Source organism: Misgurnus anguillicaudatus, chromosome 14 (genome assembly GCF_027580225.2).
Source record: "Misgurnus anguillicaudatus chromosome 14, ASM2758022v2, whole genome shotgun sequence".
Taxonomy (NCBI): Eukaryota; Metazoa; Chordata; class Actinopteri; order Cypriniformes; family Cobitidae; genus Misgurnus; species Misgurnus anguillicaudatus.
Window position 1 is genome coordinate 4,012,989 of NC_073350.2, and position 20,204 is coordinate 4,033,192.

The 20,204-nt window shown below is 37.3% G+C and overlaps 1 protein-coding gene across 1 annotated transcript in view; it reads left to right on the forward strand.

The window, feature by feature from the left end:
- Positions 1-20,204, forward strand: part of iars1 (isoleucyl-tRNA synthetase 1) — an 88,818-nt gene that overhangs the window by 66,286 nt on the left and 2,328 nt on the right. Inside the window, exons 26-33 of the mRNA XM_073875746.1 lie at positions 2,636-2,810; positions 4,614-4,726; positions 6,788-6,883; positions 11,224-11,400; positions 11,541-11,661; positions 11,996-12,121; positions 15,796-15,939; positions 16,235-16,387. Of these exons, the coding sequence (XP_073731847.1) occupies positions 2,636-2,810; positions 4,614-4,726; positions 6,788-6,883; positions 11,224-11,400; positions 11,541-11,661; positions 11,996-12,121; positions 15,796-15,939; positions 16,235-16,387 (1,105 nt within the window). The remainder of the gene's footprint in view (positions 1-2,635; positions 2,811-4,613; positions 4,727-6,787; positions 6,884-11,223; positions 11,401-11,540; positions 11,662-11,995; positions 12,122-15,795; positions 15,940-16,234; positions 16,388-20,204) is intronic.

Below are 20,204 nucleotides of genomic sequence, written 5' to 3' on the forward strand. Positions count from 1 at the left end.
TTACAATTCACTCAATAATAATTGAATTTACATATAAAACCCAGTTCAAAAGTTTACATTGTATGTATTTTCACCAATCAGCCTGTTGTAAAGTTTGAACAGTGAGCGTCAGTGAATATATTTGATACATTTATATGAATGCATTTAGCGTGCGCTTTTATTTATTGCTAACGCAATGCTGTACATTTAAACTACAGGAACACATTTATATATTTTGTATGTATATTTGTAATACACACTGCAAAAATACATCGTAATAAAAAAACTAAAAGATGGAAATACCATATTACACATCCATAATAAGTATGAAGTTGTCAAAATTAAAAAATGTGATTTCAGTAGGTTAAAGTTAAGATACATAAAAGACGGCAAGCTAATATAAAAATATGTAATAAATAAATATTAAAATCGAGGCTATTCATAGTGCTTTGAAGGGCAACTCACAGACTCCATGTGGGCACCATGTTGGAGACCACTGTATCAGACACAGATACCCGTCAATCTCGGTGTCATCATTTATTGCCCTCTTTGCAAAAAAGTATGATTTTTTTACCTGGATTTGAGTGACCGATTGACAGACGTCTCATGAGTTCAGTGTTGTACAGATTTAGTAGTTTCAATCGCTCAGTAAAATTAATGAATGATTCAGACATTAGCGGAAATATATGCATTGTGTGCTTATCCCAGCTGAACATCGCAAAACATTTGTGTAAACAAGATTGAAAACATTGGTATTCTGACCTTATACCATTCTGTATATGTTTTGAAAATGTGCGAGAGAGAGAGAGAGCAAATGAAGAGTTTCGTTGCAAAACGAGATAAATCCATTTTTTAACATTTTTGTCAAAACATGTTTATTATTATGTTATCATGTTATTATTTTGTTTTATGGTGTTACTTAGCTGTATTTTTTAAGTTATGAAGGTTTAAATCAAAACAAACCAACTGCAGTTGCATTGAAATTAATTGGAATGCACAACCAAAAAAACAAGATTTCTGAACAATTAAAAAAATGGTGGTTATCTCGTTTTGCAACGAAACTCTTCAAATACTAACTGTGTCTCAATTCAAGACTTTAGAAGGCGACCTCTTATTCTTTGAAGGTGGCAGCCTCAGGAGTCAGGGAAGAGAACTGAAGTGAGACCATCTAGCCTTCAGAGGATACATAATTTGCCATAATATTAATTTATTTAAGAAAATATGACACGTTAATGTAGATTAAACTAACCACCAGTATATCAAATAATCTAAATATCAAATACAGAATAATATTAATACAAAACATAACTTATAATACTAAAACTGTTTTCTGCTAAATACACACTTGTATTTCATAAAGGTTTTAAATGTTTATTTTAAAATATCCAGCCGTTACAGACATGCAATGAATCTTAGGATAGTCTAGGCTGTGAAGGATCCATTCGTTTTATCCTTAACAGTGCAGAGAAATAAGGACACATTTTGAGCTTCATTTTAAGCATCCTTCGAGTTGGGGCGGCCTTACTAGACTTAAAGGGACACTTCACTATTTTTGAAAATATGCTAATTTTCCAGCTCCTCTAGAGTTAAACACTAGATTTCTACCGTTCTGGAATCCATTCAGCCGATCTCTCGCACTAGCACTTTTAGCATAGCTTAGCACAATCCACCGAATCCGATCAGACCATTAGCATCGCCCTAAAAAAATAACCAAAGAGTTTTGATATTTTTCCTATTTAAAACTTGACTCTTCTGTAGTTACATCGTGTACTAAGACTGACAGAAAATTAAAAGTTGTGACTTTCTAGGCAAATATGGCTAAAACTATACTCTCATTCTGGTGTAATAATCAAGGACTTTGCTGATGTAACATGGCTGCAGCAGGTGTAGTGATATTATGCACTGCCCGAAAATAGTCCCCTTGGTTACTTTCAATAGCACGTGTGGGGTGGTCCTTTATTACATTAAATGATCAAAAAAGACTTTGGCAGGAAAAAAAATTGGCGGCCGCTATAAAAATCAATGCAGGAAATGCCCTGCAAAAAAAATAAAACTTATGATAACTATAAAGTAATTTGTAAGCTCTCTCGGGCCACATAAAATGAGGGGGCCTTGAGTTTAACACCCCTGCACTAGACAATAATAGCAATAGATAAACATTGCAGTTGAAATGGAAGAGAGTTAGGTTTATTATTTGTGACCCTGGTCATGAGGGTCATTTTTTTAAGCTGAATAAATAAGATTTCCATTGATGTATGGTTTGTTAGGATAAGACACTATTTGACTCAAAACTATTTGAAAATCTGAGGGTGCAAAAAATCTGAATATTTAATAAATTGCCTTTAAAGTGTCCAAATGAATTATTATTATATAAATATTATTATAATATTATTATAATTTTTTGATATAAAAAGATATAATTTTGACACATACAATCTATGTATAGCCTTTGCTACCAATATACCTGTGCGACTTATAAATTACATTATGAGTTATTTATTACATAAATAAATATATTTATTACATTTTATAGCTAATAAATGATCAAATATTAATATAGTATAAAGTGGAATGCCACAAATGACACAGTGCTATATATAGTGAGATCAATAAAATAGTGTCTGTTAAATGCTGTGTTTTGTTTTTTTTGCTTTAGGAGCTGAATGTTCGCCAGCTCACTCTGTCTACAGACAAGGACAAATATGGAATTCGTCTGAGGGCTGAACCTGATCACATGGTGCTGGGCAAACGACTGAAAGGGGCATTTAAATCTGTTACTGCATCTATCAAAGAGCTAAAGAGCGAAGAGCTGGAAGCCTTCCAGAGGACAGGCATGTATCACTTGTGAAATAGATATATCAAATCTATAACAATTGCTTTAGTGCTCCTGCCAGAGGCGAAGAAGATTGTCATAAGGCTTTGTTTAATGATGTCTAAAGATGATTGGAGGTACTGCAAATTGGATAAAAACCTGGTGATTTTTATCGGTTAAAAGTTTTGGGCTACAACCACTGCGTCCTTGAACAAGTGACTTTTTCATTAACTAAAATATTAACAACATTATTTTCTTGACGATTTACCGGATTGTTGTATGACTATAATGAGGAATATAAAACGGTGTTTCATGTCAGATGCATGAGCGAGTTACTGCAGCATGACCTTTGATTTGCCCTGTTGAGTAGGCAGCGGTTTTCTGGGTTTGAAGTGGGCGGTATAAACCGTTACCTGTGCGTTTGATAGCCAAACGCCCTGGGCTTTGGAGAGGAAGAGCTAAGCCAAGCGTGTAAATATCAGATTAGAGTGCAATGATCTGATAGTCGTGCTTCACGCTTACCTTTCTGAAGCATTTTCATGCCTTTTGTATGTAACGTTGATGCTTTAATCACCGGAAAGCTGGGAAATTGTCCTTGAAAAGATCAGACCTGGATAAAAGCTCAGTTTAAAGCCCAAAGGGTGATGTAGGATGACTGGTGCAAGTAGTTTGCTCTGGGAGGATGCGGTGTTTCAGCTCTTTTCATTTTAGATCTATAGGAACAATTTTTTGGGGTACATCCTGGAAACAATCACTGTTCGGCAATTTCTAAGTTCCCAACAGCATGGTCTGCATTATATTTGGAGAATGCTATCTGTTAGCATTCCCTTTAAGCTCCGTGACAATTCCTCAGATGGCATGTGCACCCTAGTTGGGAGTATTGATTTAAAATTGTCCATCTTCGATCATGGGTATCATTTCTGCTGTAGGTTGTTTTGAGCCAAAATGAGCTACAGAAAAATTACCTCATGATGATGCTGACTGGCCAGTTATAACATATTAACTAGACATTAACTTTTGACTGGAAATGTCTGGATCAAGGTTTTTTTTGTGCCCTGATCTGAGTCATTTAATATTGAGTGCCGACTAAAAATCCAATCCAAACTTGTTTATTTGTTAGTGTGGTGGTGGGTTCAAGTACATTAAGGTTATTAAAATCAGTCAAATGTGTGTGCTTGACAACTAAATAGGTTTGTTTAGATTGTTCTATTTTTTTTAATAAATAACAAACAAACCTCCTGAATATTTTCTTAATATAACTTAATTATGTTTTTAACAATTTAGCTTAGTGACGCATTACAGTAAACCAAACACACAATGTAATACAATGTGTTTAGTTATCTGTACTTTATTTCTGTTCATCAGCTCTGAATCCTGAGGTAAAATGATTTTTTCATAAAAGCAAAGTTTGGTATTTGGACTAGTATCATCGGGTTTGATTGGTCATCGGGCGGTTTTGTTAGGGAGATCTGGCAACCCTGCATGTTTTTATGCCATGCAGACCAAGCAAAAATAAAATGCAAGCAGTGAATGCCTTACTGTACATTCCTCCTGAACCGACTAAGATGGCCAAGATAACGATCTAAAAACATAGATAGTTCTTACCTGTATGAACAAAAGGTGAGGAGGCGTGGCTTTGGAGGAGAGGGTGGGATCTTATGCCTTCAGAGTCGTATCAAAGCACATTTGCACGAGCGGCAAACGCTTTCTCGCCTCGAAATACTTAAATCGAATCACATTTTCTGTTTGTTGCATTAAATAAATAATCATAAAGATGAATAATTAATCAATACTGCTGTATAAAAATATACTGTGTTTTTAGGATCCATAGTTGTGGATGGTCATGAGCTACATGAGGAGGACCTGCGTCTGATGTACACCTTTGATCAGACCTCAGGAACATCTTCACAATATGAGGCCCATTCAGATGCTCAGGTACTGACTCTATATACAGTATTGTGCAAGAGCCTTAAAGGGACACTCCACTTTTTTTTGAAAATATGCTCATTTTCCAGCTCCCCTAGAGTTTGAATCTTACCGTTTTGGAATCCATTCAGGTGATCAATGACTTTGCTGATGTAACGTGGCGTAGTGATATTACACAGTGCCCGAAAATAGTCCCACTGCTATTGAAAGTAACCAAGGGGACTATTTTCGGGCAGTGTGTAATATCACTACGCCTGCTGCAGCCATGTTATATCAGCAAAGTCCTTGATTATTACGCCAAAATGAGAGTATAGTTCATAGCCATATCTGCCTAGAAAATCACAACTTTTAATTTTTTATCGGTCTTAGTACAAGATTGAACTACAGAAGAGTCAAGTTTTAAATAGGAAAAATGTCGAAACTCTTTGGTTATTTTTTAGCGCGATGCTAATGGTCTAATCAGATTGAATGGATTATGCTAAGCTATGCTAAAAGTGCTGTTTAAAATGTTTAACTCTAGGGGAGCTGGAAAATTTGCATATTTCAAAAAAGTGGAGTGTCCCTTTAATAAAGTTTTAATGACCATCCATGTTTTTTCAGTTTAAGATACAAACAGTAAAATACTGGAAAATCCATACAAAATATTTCCAAATTTTTCAGTACAAAATGTCAGCTTTAGGCAAACGTCATTTGACTCTCTAGGCACTAAACATCCTGATCTTTTCATTCCTGAAATCATTCGATTAGAATAAGAAATTAGGATTTAATTTACTTTATTCAATCTAATAAAGAGAATATAGAGAAATAATTATATATGGTCATTGCGTAAACAACAAATCTAACGTTGGCATGGTGGCCTAATGGTCTGTACGCACCAAACGTTTAGCATCGCATCTCTCGCTCTAGATTACTCCTGGGATTTAACTTCGTGTCATGCGAATTTTGAATATAGCAAGGCTGACATCACGGGCACGCGCGTTGAAATTCTTAGGCATAAATCTGCTTCCGCCTGCACGGGACTTTTACAATGCGTCTCATGCAATATCCAGTCCTCGTCGCAAGGTTGTAGTATGTTTTCACTAAATACGACAATAAATACGTCAAGTCTGACCACCGGAAGCGTTTGATATTTTGAGTTTTCTACTCGGAGGTGTTTTTAGTTCACAGCAATGGTTTAAAAATGAGTGTCACTTTCAACCGGTCGGTGTGCTTCCACTAAACTCTGGACACTAATGAAACGTCGATGGACCACAATATATATCTTTTATCTTGGTGCTGAAACATGGTAATCTAAATCTATGGAGGAGATTGTATTTAAATAAATCGCGGAAATGTGCATATAACGTTTCTTGTAATAGACTACAGTGAACGTCATTGTCAGAACGTCCACTGCAGGCATCGTTCTAAAAATCATGGTTACCATGAGTCCAATGCCCATTCCAACTAAAGTCTGATGCCCATTCTGACTAAAACAGTAAATGTTTATAATTTAATTTGAAAGTACTAACAAAATTCTACCTTCTGTTAAAATTTCATGAAAATATCTGATAAAATGAGAAAGTTATAAGCAAAAACATGTGAATAAGCAGCATTTTGGTCACACACCTAATTCCATAGACATCCATATATTACTTTCCTCTGATTTCTATTATTAAAAATATCATAACTTTCTCAATCTTCAACGGATTTTTAAAATCCTGGTATCTTTGTAAATGGGAATTTCTGCTCTGTCTAGTCATAAGATAGATTTTGAGCTTTGGGGTTTTTGAAAATTTTGTCATCATACCTATTGAATAGTTTCAACTTGCTTGAAGATGCGTTTGAGGCGAAAAGCGTGTTTTCGCGGCATTCGGACTGCTCAATTCACATCATTCACATGACCAAGCACAAGTTTGAGTCTATTCGATTCTTTGCATTGACTTTGTACGTAATCTACAAATCATTAAATTTGCGTTTGGTCTGTACGCCCCATAAGACTTTTGCACATTTCTATGTATACCAATGTATGTCTGTAGTGTGGCGATGGAAAAAAAGAACATGTTTGTGATATTGTGTGGTTTATTGTTCTAGGTCTTGGTTCTTCTTGACATCAGCCCAGATCAGGCCATGGTAGATGAGGGTGTGGCCCGTGAGGTCATAAACCGCATTCAGAAGCTACGCAAAAAGGTGAGCTGTATGATTGAATTTCATGAAGACATGGCAGGGTCACATTTCACCCTAAAAATAAACAAACTATATTGAGTATAAAGAAATTAAGCCACATTTTTCGGGGATTATGGGGTGTGTTTTAAAAGAAACAGGACAAAAAATGCCTCTGCACTCAATTGGATAGACCTACAACCAATCAGACCAGTGGAGTGTGTGACGTATGTTAAGTGACGCTTACTTGTTGTCAACAGAACTCAACTGCACGCACGCTGGAAGTAGTAGTTTTAAAAATACCGTTATAGTTTGGCAGATGCTAGCTAACAGGAAATAGGAGCCTCCTAGTAATGAGCGGTCAAGCAATTTACTCACGTGAATGTATTTTCCTTAAAGTACGACAACAAAAGCACTTGAACACAACACACTGGTAAATACCAGTTTATAAGCAGAAATTATCATCTTTCCATAGCACGTAAAGGCAGCATAAGTCTGAGTTAGTACACGTATATTGACACCTATGTTTACAACATTTGATTCATATCAGACATTGTGAGTTATTTAAAGGCGGAGTCCACGATGTTTGAAAAACGCTTTGGAAAAGGAGACGGGCCGACTACCAAAACACACTTATAGCCAATCAGCAGTAAGGAGTGTGTCTACTAACCGACATCCTTGCTGGGTTGCGCATGTGTGGGGCGGGTCTATCAACAGAAGGTCCAGATTCTATTGGGGTAGGGGCGTGTTTGTTTAGGTAATTTCAAATATCAACATTGGCTTTCAAACATCATGGACTCCGCCTTTAAGTCATACAGTCAGACTATGTCTTACCATTTGTAAGTTATGTGAACTTCTTTCACGATGATACCCATTACATTGTCTTGAAAAACATTGGGCCTAGCATGTCCCTTCTTATTCAGCAGCCAGGATTTCGGGCTTCCGAAAACACAACGGCCGCTTATTATATCCACCTCGTCGTGCACTCCTAGTTGAATCGCCGTGATACACATTTCAGTTGCTTCTTTCTCTTGGTCCTCCATATGAAAACAGATTCAACACACGCGCTCTTTGGTGACGTTACTTTTGATCATGTGTCCATAATCGTATAAAGCCCGCCCTGACAATCTAATTGGTCCGAACAGTATTTGTTCGAGCATAGTAGACCGGCCATTGAATTGTATTAAATGTAAATTTATTTGACAGAATTTCACAAAACTGTAAACAACAAGTATCCCATACACATTAATAATTTTGACCAAAAACTGTCCTGCTTGTTTAATTTGATTTTAAAAGCAAAAATAATAGTTTTCCCTAAATGCAAAAAAACAATTTGAGATCCCTTTTAACGGCAAAGACATTGTGTTCTCAATCACTCGTTTATCTTGATGAACAACCAAAATTGCTACATCTTCAGCATGGAGAAAAGTTCCTCTGAGCACGCCACCATTAAATCATTAATGTAGAAAAGGAATCCACAATTGATTGGTAATGGATCAGATAGTATAAGATAAGATATTAAGATACTTAAGATATTTCTCATCTAATCCAATTGCCCTTAAAAGATTTTGTGGTCCATGGTATCAAAAGTATTCTGCAGATCCAGCATAACCATCCCACAAAAATCCCCTTTATTCACAACTTTACTTATGCTGTCAATCAAATGCAATATACAAGTTTTAGTACCGTTTCATGAGTCTATTTGACTAAAATTGATTGAAACATAATTTTTCTGAACTATAATTTTTCTCTTTAAAATAGTATTTAAAACAATGTGTTTATTTAATGTATGCAACATAGTTTACAGCGCTGAGGCATAACGGTACATTCACATGGTGCGAAAGCGTGAACGCTTCTCATTTACTTTTAATGAGTGACATTGCCAAACTAAATTGTGGATCCGTCAACGTCGCGTCACTGCCGTTGCTCGCGTCACAGGTTGAACATTTCTCAACTTTTCAAGCTCCAACGTTTGTGTCAGCCAATCAGATCGCCTTATGCAAATAACCTAGTGCGAGCCAGCCAATTATGTTTATGCAATACCGGAGCTTGTGTTGTGGTTACTGTGATTGGCTGTTGGCCACGCTTGAGACAGGCCTTCAGTCAAGCGTTAACGCTTTCGCCCCATCTGAATGTACCGTAGAACAACAAATGCTTTGCAGGGGCGACCCGGTGAGTATTTTACTGCTGAGACTAAAACACATTGAATATGCATTATGAACCAGACAGGGACAGACACACAAACACTTTCTACTCATTAAATCTGACTGAGGACAGACATTTCAGCAGTTTATAGCTACACTCTGTGGTTTGGCTTCAGTTTTATGTAGATTAATTACCATCTGGGTGTAAATGTGCTCACTATCGTCACGTAAACTAGATTTCACCACAATCAGTTTGTAATAATTGTCTGGGATCAAATCCTGAGGCCTCTTTTATAACTAATGGTTGTTAACGCCATGAATACTTAGATATCCTAAAATTTCATGCAGTTGTACTTTTGAGGCCTAATGTTGTAATAATGTTGTTGCATGCAGGTGGACACACAAATAAAAATAACACCACTATAAGGCGACTAGCAACAGGGGTCTGCGTCGAATCGTTAATTTCAATTAAGGCTTGCCGATTTGTGGCAACACGAGCGACATTGACCATCGGTGACAGGAAATGGGCGTGTCCAGCTACATGACAAAGTTTTGAAAACTTTATGCAAATGAAAAGGGCCTACCAATGAGAGGGAAGCAGTGGAGTTCATGTCTTGTGGTCTGGCAGCCGATATGTAGTTAACATTGTATACATTATATAGTACACATTTCACACAGTAATGTTAGCTCACGCTTTAGCGATGATTTGAACTAAGCTAATCTGCTGGTTATTTATTTTGCTTGTTATAAACTATGTTACTCTAAAAGGACCTTGAAGTTTACCGGAAGAAAACCATTTGTTTATATTGTTTATACCGCTGAGACTATATATGCAATATGATTTAAATAAATAAATATTGGCGACCAATACGTTGGTGTATCTTTGCACTGTGATAAATTTTAGTTTTATGCAATCCAAAGATTGGACGACAGGCTGATTTTGAGATTTTCACCCTAAAACTGTGAAGTGTTTGTGGTGTCTCGCTCAGTTTTTTAGTGAATCAAAGCAGCCGACGATCTCTCGTCTATATCTCGGGTCCGGTTCCACACCTCAGATGTCTCCTCCTATCGTGTGTTTGTCTTTCTCTCTCTCTCTCTCGGGGGGCGCTAACTTGTTTTTCCCATGCTCAAGAGAGATGCTATTCGGAAAATCTTTCCACTGAGTGCCGGCAATTGTTCAGACTTACAGCGCTGCCATAATAAAGCTTAATTACCAGCGTCTAGTTTAAGACAAACGTCACTTTGATGTTCTGTGGAAATAGGAAAGTAAGACGGATTTCCTTCCCTCAGACCCCCTTCGCTTTTTTGCCCTTCTTTCTCTTAATAAACAAATGTTTTTTTCCATTCCACAAGCGGTGTTGGGTATATTTGAAGGGGGAGGGCATGGACGCCTGCCAGGACCGAATTCCACTCTTATTGAAAGTCTGAAAAAATCTCAGGGAATTTTCCATAGGAGGGAATTAATTTTTTTTTACGTATCCTCGAATGAAAGCTGGTAACCAGGGTGCACAAGTATGCGAGCAGGGTCTATGGAAAAGCAAAAGCCATTGTGTTTTTATTAATTAATCAAAGGTACAGAATTCCCGAGATAATATCTTCACAACATGCTTTCTTATTGCTTCTGCTTTGGGAAAATAAGCACATGGTGGCATTTCCCAGTACACTTGTGGTTTATTTTTTTACTGTAAAAATGGAGGTAGAATCAATGGGACACATTTTACAGTTCACATGAAGTTAATATACATTCCTGCTTTTATTGTACACTGTCCTTACAGTGAAAGTTTGTGTATTGATACTGATATATATCCTAGGCTGTTTGGATGCAGGATAATAAGCACAATCTGTCAAGTGCTTCAGCAATTTAATGCCAGAAATTGACACTTATCAACAAACACTGACAGTAAGTGTTACCAAGCCTTCTCAAAAGAGCATGCTGATGTTTCAGAAAGGAAACTAGGAGGTCCTGTCTGGTTCCCATTATACGTACCGCCCACTTTTCACCATTTACCAATGGAAGCACGGAATTCCAGTCTTAAGATTTTCCCTCTGGAAACATTCCTTTTTTTTGAAATACATGACAATATGGGAAGCAAAATGGACTGTGAATGCCGTCCCATATTGTGTTGAAGCCAACTAAAATGACAACAAACTTGTTTTAATTAAATCTTGCGAATGTTTAAGTTGGGAAAAGGCTCTTAAACATGTGCAAATGTCTGTTCTCAGGGTCATCTGGTCCCATCGGATGAGATCACAGTGTATTACAGCAGTGAGCCGGCCGGTGGATACCTGGATAAAGTCATTCAAACACACACTGACTTCATCTTGGCCACTACGAAGGCCCCACTGAAACCCTATCCAGTGCCCAAGGGTCAAACTGTGATTGTTCAGGAGAAAACTGAGGTGACTCACTTTAGACACACAAATATGTTTTTAAAGACATTTTGCTGTTGGTTTAAGGAATTCTCGTTGCATGGTTTTTAAAGATATTTCAGTTCAAGTACAATTAGGTTTTTTCTGTAACTGTTTGTCTTGTACGGTAGTTGAAAGGCTCAGATCTGGATTTAACTATCGTAAGAGGTGCTGCCGTCTCCAGGGCTCCTTTGACCACTGCTGCATGTGCTTACGTCAACCTGAAAATAACTCTCAAGGACAAACAGCAAGGTATGCTTGATCTCCCAAACATACGTGACATCTGACGCTTGATAAAGGAAGACACAATTACCAGCGTGCTTCAAAATGTAAATACAACCGCTTATTTACAACCGCCACATTCGCTTAATTTGGTTTAGTCCTATCGTGATGTGATGTCATTTGACCTTTCTGCAGGCAAATATTGTTGGAGACATTGACGTACATTTCATTTTCATCGATTGGGTTTTTGTTTGTAAAGTCGTCGGATGGGCGCAGGCTCTCAGAGCTTTAAACAAATGTGCACGATTGTTGAGCTTTAAAAGCGAGCCGTGTTTATTTGTTTTTCATTCATGTTTTTTCTCAGAGGGTGTTGTTCTGCTGGAGAATCCCAAGGGTGATAACCGACTGGACGTGGAGCGGCTGAAGATTGTTTGCTGTAGCGTTTTTGGACTTAACGGAGCTCCTGTGGCCATATTTAATGGCAAGACGGGTAAGACCTGGCTAATAAATCACCATTTCAGAAGGTTTTAGTATTTGGTATTTGCCCCCTATTGATTTATTGACAACATGCACTCAAGCTGGATTGAATTCAAAGTTATTGTAAACCTGATGATCCCAGCCAGATTTCAGAATGTTCCTGAGGGCATCCTCATATAAAAAATTTACTTGAATTTTGATTCATGACTTTTTCGAAAATGTCAAACAAAGAAAAGATATAAACAAAGACGGTATAGCTATGTATTTGTACTTTTCTCAAATGTTTGCTATAAATACCAGCAACCTTAAATTGGCCAAATGTCATCCAGTTATTTACCCTATGTGATTTTTCGGTCAGTCACCAATAAGATACTTTACTTCTTTATCTGCAAAACCCATAAGACTGATATGTTTTTCAACGGCCAATACTGATTCCAATATCTATAAAGCAGGGTGTCCGACGCCAATATCGTATTGATATTTAAATAATACAATTTATTGTTGTATGCATAGCATTTCTTGTTTATATCAGAGACGTTCTTAACACAATTTTATATCTAAACTTACTAAAAATGTATTATCTAAAGACAATAACAACATAAAAAACAGTTTTTCGTGGAACAAGTGTAACTTTTGGTAAATGCCACAAAGAATCAACAACAGTCCTTTTAGAGTAGTTTATTTCTGATAAGATTTTTAAAAGAAACTGGCTGCGTCCGAAACCGCATACTGTACAGTAGCTACTTACTTGCCGTTAAAACAGTAAGTACTGCATAGTATGAATCCTGGTAGTATGAATGGGATTCGGACGTACTACAGCTGCCATGTTGGTACATCACGTGAACAAAGTCGTCATCACGTCATGTCATTCTAGCGCGAAAACAGCCGCATGCCTCTTCTTCTTCGTTGGATAACTACCTCTACCGCAGCATCATGGGATAGTGAAGTGTCCATCGTATGTACACTTCAAAATCTAACCGGAAGTAGTAGGTCATCCGGGTACTTTTCGCATAATGTATTTGGACATACTACTCGCCTCGCCTACTGCTTTTCGCGTACTATATAGTATAAAGTAGGCGGTTTCGGATGCAGCAACTGTGTTTGAACTAGAAACTGTTCGCCTCGTGTCACCATCGCGGATTAATGCGGCGTAGATTACATACAACTTTGATGCAAAGACGCAAATAGATTCGAACTTGCGTGGGGCAAATGACGCGAAGTGTGTGGCGCAAATGCTGCGAAAACACGTGCTATTCGCCTCAAATGCGTGTTCACGCCAGTTTAAAATATTCAACTCAAACGAAAGATTTGCATGACGCAAAGTTAAATCACACGAGTAATCTAGAGCGAGGAATGTGATGTTTCGCATTCGGTCTGTACGCAACATAAGGCAGAAACTGATTGATGGGCGTTTCATACACGATACCCGAAACCTTGCGTCAACACATAACATAAAGACTAGATTAGATTAGATTCTTTATTGTCCCCAGAGGGATAATTGTTTTCACACAGTCAGGTTGTCCAGGACAGCATACATCCTGACTGTGTGCCGTCGCAGCAGAGCGTGCGCCGAGATCCGAATAAAAGTGAGAAGTAATAGATTTATGAGTTCAAATACTGCTGGTTTGATCAACGCAAAATAAATAAAATCTCTTTTTTTGACCATCAAACACAGATATATCAGAGCCAGCGGTAAATAAGTGTCCATAATCAGGCTGTGGTCAGCGGGATGAGCGAACACTGGCACCCGCTGGCCGCGTCAGGATCTCACCTTCGAATCTTTCTAACCAAATGTTCAAAGAGGTGCTATCTTTACTAATCGACTGCAGATTGGAATATTATACATATATATTCTTGACTGAACTAATCTCAAAACTACACTTTATGACCACGAAACGTTAATATTGAGAAACGGCTGTTTCGTCTATTAAATTATGATGATATTTAAACCAAACAGCCGAAAGTGTTACCTGTCAGTCTGGCCTTCAAATCTGTAGCGGAAGAAAGTAGTTCCCCAACGAAGAGGCTTTTTAAAAGTTTTTTCAAACTTGTGCCGTTGAACTGTTGTATAAAAGCAATTTTGCTCATGGAGTCGTGTAGTATAGCTTTATATCATCACGGCTGTAATTGGGCCATAGGCACAAGGCCATGATATTGCTTAAATAAATGATCATGCGGGCCGGATTGGACACCTTTGTCATTAATGAGGAATAACAGCTTGGTTTCGGTTAGGTCAGTGAACACTTGTGTGCCAGAGATTATTTATTTGGCCATCTGTCTTTGCTTGGAGTTTGGTGAAACAGTTGAGTATGTTTTCAATTAGATCACTGGTCCATGAACTGACTGAAATACTGTCACTATTTAGTCATGTGTTTAGTTCTCTATGTCTGTGCGTGTGCGTGTGTGGTATTTATTGTGTGTTCTCTTAAATTTAGACCAGTGACATCTGCATTTTTCCCACACTTGCTCTGTCTTCTAGATATTTTTGGAGCGGTTTCAAAGGAAAACTAAAGGAACAGTTCACTCAGAAATGACGATTCTGTCATATTGACTAACCCAAGTCCTTTTAGACCTGTATGCTGTTATTTTATTTCTTTGGAACCCAAAATGAAAATGTCAAGACCAAAATTTTGGTTGTTATTCACTCCTGAATGGAATCAAAATTTTGATCATTTGATCATTATGTGACTCCTGATTCAAATACGGCACAGATTGGACATAAATCAAATACTATTGGGTGACCAAATGGCATGATATCACACCTGTGCCATATTTGATTTTAACTCTTCCCCGCCAGCATTTTAAAAAAAGGTTGCCAGCCAGCGACAGCATTTACAAACAATATATCAAATAAAAGAACAGACTTTCTGCTTTCAAACAAAAATGTTTCATCCTACCTTCATTAGTTTAGTCTTTAGTTACCTCTTTTTATCACTTCTCAAATATGTTTAGGTTTCTTCAAAAAGACCAAAGTTTGAGCAAAAAGCTGAGATAATTGCATTTTTGTGAAAAACATTTGATAAAGATCAGATTCATAGCGTCAAAACATACACAGAGTTTAAACTGTTTGCACCAAGAGGTTGCTTCCGGGTTTTATAAGTTGGGCATTAGCGCCACCTGGTGGATTACAGCGGAAACATGGATTGCCAGAAAAACTTGTCATTGGTGGGGAAGCGTTTTCTCTTAATTGACGAGTTAACTCGTCAATGGTTGGGAAAGAGTTAAAGAATATCGTTAATGCTATTTTTTATTCTCACATGTGGAGTAAGTAAAGTATTTTATTTTGGACTCATTTAACACAAGGTTTGGCAGAGAGCTTTTGATGAACACATCTGCCAAAGTTCATAAATGTAAAGAAAAAGCTGTTGTATGACTTTACGAGACAGGGAATGTAGTGCATAGGTCATATAAACTACTTTTATTTGGGTATTTTATAGTATAGTAGCTGTTTGTAGATCTTTTCAGACATGGTCACTATGATGTGTCATTGTATAGAAAAGCATAAATATTTTTATTTTGTGTTACACAGAATAGATATAGCATGACAGTTTAAAACATCATGAGAATGCATTAACTATTCATTTAAACCTATAAAACATTACCCTTCTCTTGAAATGAGCATCTAAAGGTGCTAGAAATGTGTCTGATGTACTTGTATTTACCAATGTATTTGTTGATCTGTTTCAGAGCTTACAGCTAATGCTGATCTGATTTCTCTGAATGGGAAAACTCTGACAGTAACATCCGGTTTAAGTCCTGCTGTCGTGACTGGCTCCGACTCTCTCCTGTGTCCATATGTTAATCTCCAGCTTATGAACACCCGTCCAGCAGGTTTGTTTTTGAATACCAAAGATAACCACAGCTTTGAGTTTGATCATTTTAATAGATTTGAACATGAAAATATATTTAAAGATCTGTCTCAGACATTTACTATCATCTTAAAGGTTACTGTATGATTTTTCAGTTCAGCATAGTTCAAACACTTTGTTTCTGTTTCATCTACATTCAATTTAGAGTTAACCGCTAATTAAAATGTTTGGCATGATGGTAAAGACAGCCGTATTATTGGAGACACAATGAAATGCTTTATTGTGTTATTTTATATAGTGTTTTGTGATTCCTCTAGAATGTCAGTCTGGAGATGTGGGGACGCTTCTGTTAATGAATCCAGTGGGTAAAAACGGTCTTCAGTATCCTGAGCTCCTGCATGAAACCGCACGAGTGTTTGGCCTGAGGGGCAGGAAGCTGAAGCTTTACATGAACGAAGATCTTACTGAAGGTAAACTGAAAATATCTTCAAGTAATTTAACTACTTAAATAAAGAACCTGTTTTTATATTCTTATACATGCTCTGGTGTAATTGTGTATGTTCTTGCAAAATGTCCTTCCTCCAAAACATGTCCATTTTTGACACTACAGAAAAATTATAAAATGTATAGTATGTTGTTATACAGTCCTTCCAGAAAAACGCGGAGTTTTTTTGTGATTGTTGCGGGTAAAAATCCTCGATTTTGCGGCACGTTTTCTTAAAAAATGCTATGGAATATGCAGGATATTTATGCAATTTATGCGATGGAATTGCGGGAATTTGCGAAAATTGCGGAACTTGCAAAAACTGCGGAAACTTGCAAAAGCTGCAATGATGTTCACGTCACATAATCACGTCACTTCATAACGTTCCCATGGCAATAGAGGACACGGCTGCGCTTTTGGGAAGTAAATGCAACATTTTTCAACTTTCTGCTAATATATATGTGACTTTTTGCTACGAAAATGCGGAGATTATGAAATCATGCAAGCCCCGCATATTTTGTGCGCGGAAATATGTAATTAATGCGGTGAAAGTGCGTCGTATTTGGAAAAAAATGCAGCCACGCATTAATATGCGGACTTTGGCTGACTATGCAATATATCGCGCGATCGCACAATCACGTTTTTCTGGAGGGACTGGTTATAGTATGCAAATGTTGTTATCCTTATAAATGGATTATAACAGGGTTTCTGAAACTTTTTCTGCCCTCTTGACATAAAACATTTATGACATAAACCATTGTAAAATTTGAATTAAACAAAGCTTATTAAAATATACAATGTAGTCCTGTTGGTTAGTAGCCTTTTTTCTGAGGTTTAATCACACATGATTCATGATAAATTAATGTATTTTTAAGCAATATCGCTCGAGTAGGAGTGTGATATAGCTCTATATCATTACGGCTGTGATAAGGCCAGAGGCAATCACAGCCGTGATGATATAGAGCTATATCACACGACTCCGAGAGCGATATTGCTTTTATACAACAGTTCGACGGCACACGTTTGAAAAACGAAAACTAGAAAACAACAACGGAGTTATTTTAAAAGCCTCTTTGTTTGAGAACTACTTCTTCCGCCACGGATTTGAGGGCGGCCAGAATTACAGGTAAAACTTTCGGCTGCTTTGAAGCTCATAACAACTCAATGGACGGAAAAGCCGTTACTTTATATTACCGTTTCTTGGTCACAAAGTGTAGTTTTAAGATTAGTTCAGTCGAGAATGTATATGTATTATATTTAAATCTGCAGTCGATTAGTAAAGATAGCGCCTGTTTGAACGTTTGCTTAGTGAGATTCGGTACGAATGAGAACCAAAGCATGAGCGGACATCAGTGTTCACTCGCCCCGCTGACCACCGCCCTCTCTGGGCTACATCTCTGAAGGAGATACCCTGGCTCTCATGTTGGCCTTGTTTGTTTATGATCGTCAAAATGAGATCAAATCAGCAGTATTTGGTGTCATGATCAAACTATTACTTGTTTTTTAATTCATATTTAGTGTCTTTTGTGTTGTTATTGTTTTGGCGCGAGGTAAAAGTTAATAAAACTACTTGTATAACGTTACTATTGCTTTCTCATTTATTCTTAACGTGATACGAGCACTCGATTATTATTATAAAAATTTGTTCTTGTCAGTACTATATAAAACGGTTTTTATAAGTGTCAGAGAGATGTTTTTGCATGCTGCTTGTACAAAATGCCCACCATCCCAATAACGCACAGAACATTTAACACTGCTTATAAATAACGTTATACCAGTGGCGATATCTCATAACATGTTTTAATAGTCACGTCACGATAAAGTAAATGATCAATGTCCACATTTAAAAGCTGCGGTGCTTACCTGCAGTTCCACGGTGTTTTCGCGTTCTGATAAGAGATATAGCTCCAGAAAAAAAACGAGTGTTTATATTCCTCTGTCCAAGTGTTAATCGTCCACACGATGTGACAAGACATTTCTCCCATTAACTTTAACGTAACATCCAATAATAACTTCCGATTGGGGATTCACAGACTGATTTATGAGCTAGTAAACTAATGAGATACACGGAGGGTGATTCAAAACAGCACGTCTGTGTTTTTCCATTCAGAGATGAGCCTGCTTAGGACCTCCATTCACTAGGTGGCGGAATGATACGAAAGGTGAAGCGGTTACAGTGCCGATATTAGCACAATATCGCATAGCTCTTAGCCAATCAGATTCGAGAACCAGAAAGAACTGTTGTATAAATAAAATATAAAAAACTGGTGCCCCCCTGGGACCATCTCACGGCCCCGAGTTTAAGAACCACTGCATTATAATCTTATATATCATGTACAAAAACGTGAGAGAAGACAGTAGTCAAACATGCATCCTAAAATTTTGGATGGGAAATGTGATGTCATTTTTTAAATCATGTGGTTTTCTTTGTTTAATTGGTTCATTTCAAAGTAAAGGGTTTCAAAATAAAGAAACATACAGTATATTTGAGTTATCACTTAAAGTGTCCCGTGTGTCTTTTTCCATATAAACATTTAGATAACATACTATTACGGTTAACTTGAATTACAGTACTCATTCAATAATGCTGTTTATACTTTGCTTTTCAAAGGGTTTGCTGTAACCTTATTGACTGACCTTTATTGTTTCTGTACAAGAGCAAATAGCTCAAATAAATAACTTTAATTTAGCTATGCCATTTCATTAGAAAATGTGACAGCAAAGTTTAGTTGGTTTTGTTGCTTAGTTTAGGGAAATGCTTTCTAAGCGTTGAGCTAGTACATTGTGTTCGTGTAGGTACATCAAGCTCCTTTGAATACTCTAGATAAGGACAACTTATTAAACTAGAGAGACTATTAATATGAGATAGAAGCTCAGGAGAAATGACGAAACACTGTACCCATCAATCATCAGGCATGTTTTTATAGGCGGTGGACAGGCTTATTTTCCCGCAGTGTACTTGTACTTACAGTCTTCGGCTAGAGAAAACCGTCACTCTTAATCTCTAGATAGAGTCTAAAGCACAGACCTTCAGCTGGGATCGGTGCGACTGCAATAAATAATCCCTAACCAATTAACTGTGGCCTGGGTTACAACAGCACTTCCATTACACTCCTTTCCGCTCCCAATGTGACGTGAAGACTACTGTACCACACACTGATAGATATAGCTTTCAAAAAGTCAAGAGGACTAACGACAGGGTCGTAACTCAAATATACTGGATGTTTCTTTATTTTGAAACCCCTTTTCTTTGAAATGAACCAATTCTGTAAAACAAAACCATATACTGTAATTAGAAAAATGACATCACATTTCCCATCCAAAATTTTGGGATGCATGTTTGACTACTGCCTTCTCTTACATTGTTGTACATGATATTTGTTGTTGCTTTTATTAATAATTTCATTTGAATATTGTCTTGGGACAGCGGGGGCTGTAAGGACGAGAGCCATTGCCCTAGATTCATCATGGGAAACCTGAGATTTGAACCTCCTGTTAAAGGTTTTACTTGAAGAGGGCACACAGTCCAAGAACTTACATCAGATGAGAATGAAAGATGACCGTTAAGATTTGCCAAGCCTGATTTTCATTAGAACGTCATTTAACTGCAATCCAGCATTATACAGTGACACATACTCCATAACTGTACGGTATAACACAACTAAATGAAGAAATGCAGGCAGGTTGCCATTGGCATTATTGATGTGTATGTTGACGCATTGCTGGATTTAGGCCCTGATTGCACTTGAATGCGTAATAGCGCTTGCAAATATTGGAAAAGATTTAGTCCATAAGCCCTCATT